General features: G+C 45.4%; 1 protein-coding gene across 1 annotated transcript; it reads right to left on the bottom strand.

The window, feature by feature from the left end:
• Positions 1-5338: 5338 nt before the first annotated feature.
• LOC136539439 (peroxidase 5-like) lies at positions 5339-6537 on the bottom strand. The gene is made up of 3 exons (XM_066531399.1): positions 6307-6537; positions 5982-6167; positions 5339-5884 (listed from the first exon to the last, which is right to left on the bottom strand). The coding sequence occupies exons 1-3, from the start codon at positions 6535-6537 to the stop codon at positions 5339-5341; spliced, it is 963 nt and encodes a 320-aa protein (XP_066387496.1).
• Positions 6538-6760: the final 223 nt, after the last annotated feature.

The following is a 6760-nucleotide window of genomic DNA, read 5'->3' on the forward strand; positions in this document are numbered from 1 at the left end:
AATGAATTTTCTGAGTTTTGCGCGGAGCATGGTATTATTCATGAGAGGACACCGCCATAGTCACCACAATCCAATGGGATTGCCGAAAGAAAGAACCGCACTCTAACTGAGTTGGTTAACGTCATATTAGAGACTATGGGGCCATCTAAGGAATGGTGGGGTGAGGCAATGTTGACAACATATCATGTCCTAAATAGAGTGCCCACAAAGAAAAAAAATTGCACCACTCGAGGAATGGGAGAAGAAGAGATTAAATCTTTCTTACCTACAAACATGGACTTGTTTGGCAAAGGTGAATGTGCCAATAAACAAAAAGTGAAAGCTTGGATCAAAAACCATTGATTGTGTCTTTCTCGGTTATGCTATTCATAGCGTGGGTTATAGATTTTTAATAATAAATTTTGAAGTGCCTGATGTGAATGTTGGTACTATCATTAAATCTAGAGATGCTACATTTTTTAGAGTGAATTTCTTATAAAAAATACACCAAGCACTTCTAGTCATGATTCTATAACACTAATTCCATAGTTGCATGAACTGTTAGAACACGCTGATGTTGAAACCCATATAAAAAATCCAAAGAAGGACAATACTATAGTCACTCAAAAGAGTAAGAGACCGAGGACTGCAAAGTCTTTTGGTGAAGACTATATTATATACCTTGTGGATAACACTCTTAAAACCATAGAAGGGGCATATTCATCTCTTGACGCTGACTTATGAAAGGAAGCTGTTCAGAGTGAGATGAACTCTATTATGTCTAATGGAACTTGGGAGGTTGTTGATTGTCTTTATGGGTGCAAAACTGTGGGATGTAAATGGGTGTTCAAGAAAAAGGTTAGGCCTGATGGTATTATTGAGAAGTACAAGGTGAGGCTTATGACTAAGGGTTATACTAAAAAAGGCGAAGATTATTTTGATACTTATTCACCAGTTGCCCGTCTGACAACTATACAAGTGTTACTTTCTTTGGCTGCCTCACATGGTCTTCTCGTTCATCAGATGGACATTAAGACAGCTTTCATGAATAGAGAGCTTGAGGAAAGGATCTATATGGATCAGCCGGATGGATTTACAGTAAATGGTTAAGAGAAAAAAAGTGTGTAAATTATTGAAATATTTGTATGGCCTAAATCAAGCACCTAAACAGTGGCACGAGAAGTTTGACAGAACTTTGACATCAGCCGGCTTTGTTGTGAACGAAACTGATAAGTGTGTTTATATTCGGTATGGTAGGGGAGATGGTGTGATCTTGTGCTTATATGTGAATGATATACTAATTTTTGAAAATAATATAAATGTGATTAAGGAAGTGAAAGAATTTTTATCTAGTAACTTTGAAATAAAAGACTTGGGAGAGGATGACGTTATTCTTAACATAAAGCTACTAAGAGAAGAAAATGGTGGGGTAACGCTTTTGCAATCCCATTATGTGGAAAAGGTGCTGAGTCGCTTTGGGTACAGTGACTGCACACCAATTTCAACTTTTTATGACCTGAGTGTGCTATTAAGGAAAAATCGTAGAATAGCACGGGATCAATTGAGATATTCTCAAATTATTGGCTCGCTTATGTATTTAGCCAGTGCAACGAGGTCTGACATCTCATTTGCTGTGAGCAAACTCAGTCGGTTTGTTTCAAATCCGGGGGTGATCACTGGCGTGCTCTTGAGAGGGTATTGCGCTATCTAAAAGGGACTATGAGCTATGACAATCACTATACCAGGTATCCGAGGGTACTAGAGGGTTATTGTGATGCAAATTGGATATCTGATGCTGATAAGATTTGCGCCACAAGTGGATATGTGTTCTCACTTGGAGATGGCGCTGTTTCATGGAAGTCTTGCAAGTAGACCGTCTTAACGAGGTCAACAATGGAAGCAAAACTCACAGCACTTGATACCGCCACTGTTGAGGTTGAGTGGCTTAGTGAACTCCTTATGGATTTATCGATAGTTAAAAAATGAATACCGACTATTTCCTTGAACTATGATAATCAGACAGTGATAATCAAAGTGAATAGTTCTTGGGATAACATGAAGTCTACAAGACATGTGAAGAGGTGGTTAAAATCTATCAGAAAACTGAGAAATTCCATAGCAATAGCGTTGGATTATGTCCATACATTTAAGAATCTGGCAGATCAGTTTACAAAGAGACTGTCATGCAATGTGATAGATGGTGCATTGAGGAAAATGGGCTTGAGACCCACATGAAGTCATTCCATAGTGGTATCCTATCCTATGTGATCGGAGATCCTATGAAATAGGATGGTAAAACAAGCTAGTGGTTCACTGATGGAGAGACCCCTTATATGAAGGTTTAAATCGTTTGAGATGCACTGTTTCTCCTATGCTATAAGGCAGGATGGTTTATGGCTTAATATGATCCGAGTGGCTTATTTAAGCAGGGACGTTGTCCTACAGAACATAGTCACAGTCTATGAGATGTGAGTAGTCTCTAGATGCTCATCAAAGGCCTTGAAGTGTGACTTATATGCTTTAGTCAAAGGGGATGTTTGTACCAGCTTAGTACCGGAAAAGAACTTTAGTGAAACTCATTTCGCACAAAACTGTCAATTCAAGGCATAGTCCATTGTTCAGTTGTGAATGAGTATAACCCCTGCTCTAGACGGATGTTCAACTTAACAGTCTTTGTCGAGATCCTGGTATATCAAAGAACCGTGGATTTGAGATTATTTAACACGTGTCTTAGAATTTGGTGAGGATTGTTAGATTTAATGTGGGTCAAGCCCAATATTTTATCTAATTAAATCGAGTAATTCTAAGGCCAGTATTAAATTTTGTGTGCTATATGATTTAGTCACATATGAGATTTTTGATTGAATGTTGACTCGACTTATATGTGCAGACTATGTCTATCTACATTGAGAAGTTCAGAAAAGAATGAGCCACACGAGCATGCGGTGCATGAATTGGTTTTGTTATTCCAACCAATTATGGGCAGGAGTTTGTACTCCTAAATGAGGGAGTTATAATAGTTTCTGCTCCTAATGGCACGATAGGAGTTACGAGAGTTTCTACTCCTAATGATGAGAGTTACGGGAGCTTCCACTCATGATGATGGGAGTTTAGCGTCTCTTTTGCTTCTAACTCTTCATCTACTATGGATGGCTGTGCCCGCTCTGCTCCTTGGCTACACGATAAAAGCAAGACAATATTTAGTCTCTAGTCTCTCTTACGTGCACAAGACATCCACGCTTCCGCTGCAGCCAAGCCTTTCCGTCCTGGTTCCTGCAAGCACGGAAATAGAGAGTGCAGGCCTCCGAAACCAAGTCGATTGTGAGTTCATATGCTCGGGTGAAGGGCGGCCATCATGTGTTTAGGGAGCGATCACGCGACTGCTCGATCGATCCATGACCCACAACTTCGTCTTCTTCCCGGCGTTCCTAGCGGCGGCGGAAGATCGGCACTGCAACCTTTCTGAACTGCATCGAGTGGGACGACTACTCCAACAGGCGCTATGTCGACTCGCGCAACCGGCTTTGGAGCCGCTGGGTATGTTCTAATTCATCCCTTATCTTCAGCGATTAAAATCATGGTAATTAGTATCATCTATATGTTCATGATGCTTAGATCATACGTGTACATATCTGATGTCATAAACTTGACATTATTATTTTTCTGGATTAAATTGCTACTGAAATTGCTTAAATTTCTAACACTCCTATCTTGGATCATGCTCTCGCCATAGCAGCTCAGTCCACGCTATAGCGCAACTCATTTCATTATTGTTAGATCGCTAATGCTGTAATGGTTATTTTGGGATGGCGATTGAATCGGAGTCGATGAACACGCAGCCTCCTCGCTACCAGGCGGCACCATTTTGATGCTATCGTGGCTTGCCAGCGTTCGGTGTTTTGGTCTAACTGATGGCAACATCCGACTCTTCTCCATTGCCATTCCACACATGCACTGGTATCTAACGCCGCTGCCGCCACTATCATACCTCAATCAGATTGTAAATAATATGGCCCATTATGCCATATTATAGATTTTGTAGTGTTTTAATGATTGAAGTAGAAACCCAAGAAATATGACTAACATGTATGTTAAGATGTCGATTTAAATGTATTCAGGTCCTATATATGCCAATCAAGAACATAGCACCAAGTTCCGTGTAAAGAAACAAATAGAAGCGAACAACGCCTAGACCAGATGGTCAAGGCATTCTGCTAGTAGCACCCTGATGACCCGGGTTCGATCCCCCATGGATATGTCCTCCTGACAGAGGTAAAAAATCCTCTTGTCTGCCCCGCGTTCCAAAGCAAAGGTCTATGGATCGGGCCACTCACAAGGCAATTGTCCCGCGTTCAGAGATTTTCTCGGCCTGCGTGAGAGGTCTTCTAACTTAAGCACAATTATAACATGGATGAAACATCAATCCTCAGTGCATAGTTTCATTCTGTTGTTTGTACTAAATTATCCGTTGGCCTTTCCATCGTTATAAGAGAGGCCCAGACTCCCTTGATGAGGATCTGATTTGAATGTCTCGAGAATCATTACGCGCTCCATAGGCTGAACCTTGGTAACTCCTTGTGTTCTCCCCGTAGATCTAGGTAAATATAGCAATACTCCCCGAATCATGAACCCCTGACACCCATTCATATTTCTGCCAATCTACCCAACCAAATAAGAGGGTCTGGTCTTCTGAAAACCGGAGTATCCGGTTTTTCGCATATTGTTGCAAGGTGCACGTCTCTACAGGTTTGTTATGGACCTTAATGTCCAGACAAGTATACTCAACAATAGCACTATGCTTTACTCAATTCAAGATAAAATGAGGGAGGAATCGGGGAAAATTAGTTAGGAACAACAAGAACTAGAGGTAGGCAGGGATAGAGTCGTGGGATAGAGGAGGAAGATGAATTGGGAGTTCTCTGTTCTCTTCTGTTGGATGCCCTGCATCTGGCACCCCCTGATCCTTTAGCTGCACATTTCTGTAACTTTAGCTCATTTGGCAGCCCAATCCACGATAGGCCCATTTGGAAGCCCAGTCCATGACAGGGTTGCTCATGGCGGTCTTGTTAGTCTGCCACTAACAGATGTGTCGCCTGAGAAATACATATCCAGTTTGCCAACCATGCAAGTTCGAGACATTCTTGATTCTGGAAAGAATGATTAATTGCACATATGTAGATAGAAGGTACACGCGCTAATTAGCAAAAATTGAAAAAAGAAGAAGAAAATGACGATTGTTACATGCCGAGAGTTAGCAAGAACACAAGAAAAAGATCACGGAACAAAAAATATTTGGATGCAATCGTGCGTGCTATCGACGCACGGCGCTCCTCATGTCGACGCCCATGCATGCCTATCATCACATCCTGACCCTGGTGCAGTTGAGGCGGACCTTGCCGGGGTTGGTGCCGCGGATGCTGCCCATCTTGACCATGGCGGTCGCGAAGCTGCTCCTGAACCAGCCCGGGTTGTCCTTCCACTGCCTCACCTTGCCCGCGGTGCGCGGCGAGGCGAGCGCGGCGTCGGACTCGAGCACGGTGCGGTTGGCGAGCACGTTGGCGAAGTAGCCGGTGTCGAGCGCGTACGGGCTGCCGGCGTCGAAGGGCACGTAGTTGCCGGCGTTGTGCCGGCACTGGCTCCGCAAGCTGTTCCGGAACGCCGCGTCCATGCCCTTGTCCTGGTCGCTCGTCAGCCGGTAGTCGAACGTGCCGCAGTGCGCGACACCCAGCGAGTGCGCGCCCAGGAGGAGGATCATGTCGTCCAGTGTGAGGCCCTTGCGGGAGAAGTATGGGGCGAGCAGGTCCACGTTCCGCTGGTTCGGAGGCGGGAGGTCGCCGGTCATGCTCGCCCGCGACACCGTGCCATCCTGCCGCCCGCCGGGGACGGCGTACCCAACACCACTGCTCTGTGCTCGTGAATTTGATGATGATGAGTCGTAGTATTATCAATAGTAAGTAAGACTGAAATAAAGCAAGCAATCTGCTGGTAAGTACGGTGCGTGCCAGCTTAACGCTGTCCCTGGCGGCGAAGGCCACGATGTCCGCGCACGAGACCGTCAGCGCGCACGCGGCCTCCAACCTCTGCTTGATCCTCTCGATGACATCGAAACCTCGCAGGCTCAGGTTGGGCTTCGCGTTCTTCTCCGCCTGCCCGTCGCTGGACTCCAGCAGCACCGACCCGTCGCAGCCCTGAAATGAAATGAAAAACCGTGGACGCACGCACGGCCGCCGCCGTTCCGGTGAGCAAATCGGCGTGGCAACATGCATACTCCGCCCGTCTAGCTACTTATTAAGAGAACAGGTGCGTGCGTTGCCTGGTGTCTCTTACATTGACGAAGCAGTCGTGGAAGTGCAGCCGGATGAGGCTGGCCAGGACGCCCTTATCCCTGTACGACGCCTTCTGGACCTCGTCGGCGACGATGGACTCGGTGTTGCGGCATGTCTGGTTGTAGTACCCGACCCGGAGAGTCTGCGCATCGGCGACACGGGTGTCGTGCAGGAGCAGGCCTGCAACGACGACGACGACCAGCAGCCCTGCTCCCTGCTTCCCCATCTCCATCGTGAACTCACCGACGTCTCTCCAGTCCTAACCACTGTGAGAGACAGATGGCCGGTGCAACGGTTAGCAGATTAGCGTGCTGTTCTCGACGGAGTTGTACGTATATATGCACCTGGTAGGAAACGCTTTCCCAAAATGTTTAAAGATGCATTTGAGGGGAGCACGTATATCTGAATTCTGAAGATATACCGGAAAAAAATATCGGTCGAGAGGCGATTATTAG

This window comes from Miscanthus floridulus, chromosome 2 (genome assembly GCF_019320115.1).
Source record: "Miscanthus floridulus cultivar M001 chromosome 2, ASM1932011v1, whole genome shotgun sequence".
NCBI classification, from domain to species: domain Eukaryota; kingdom Viridiplantae; phylum Streptophyta; class Magnoliopsida; order Poales; family Poaceae; genus Miscanthus; species Miscanthus floridulus.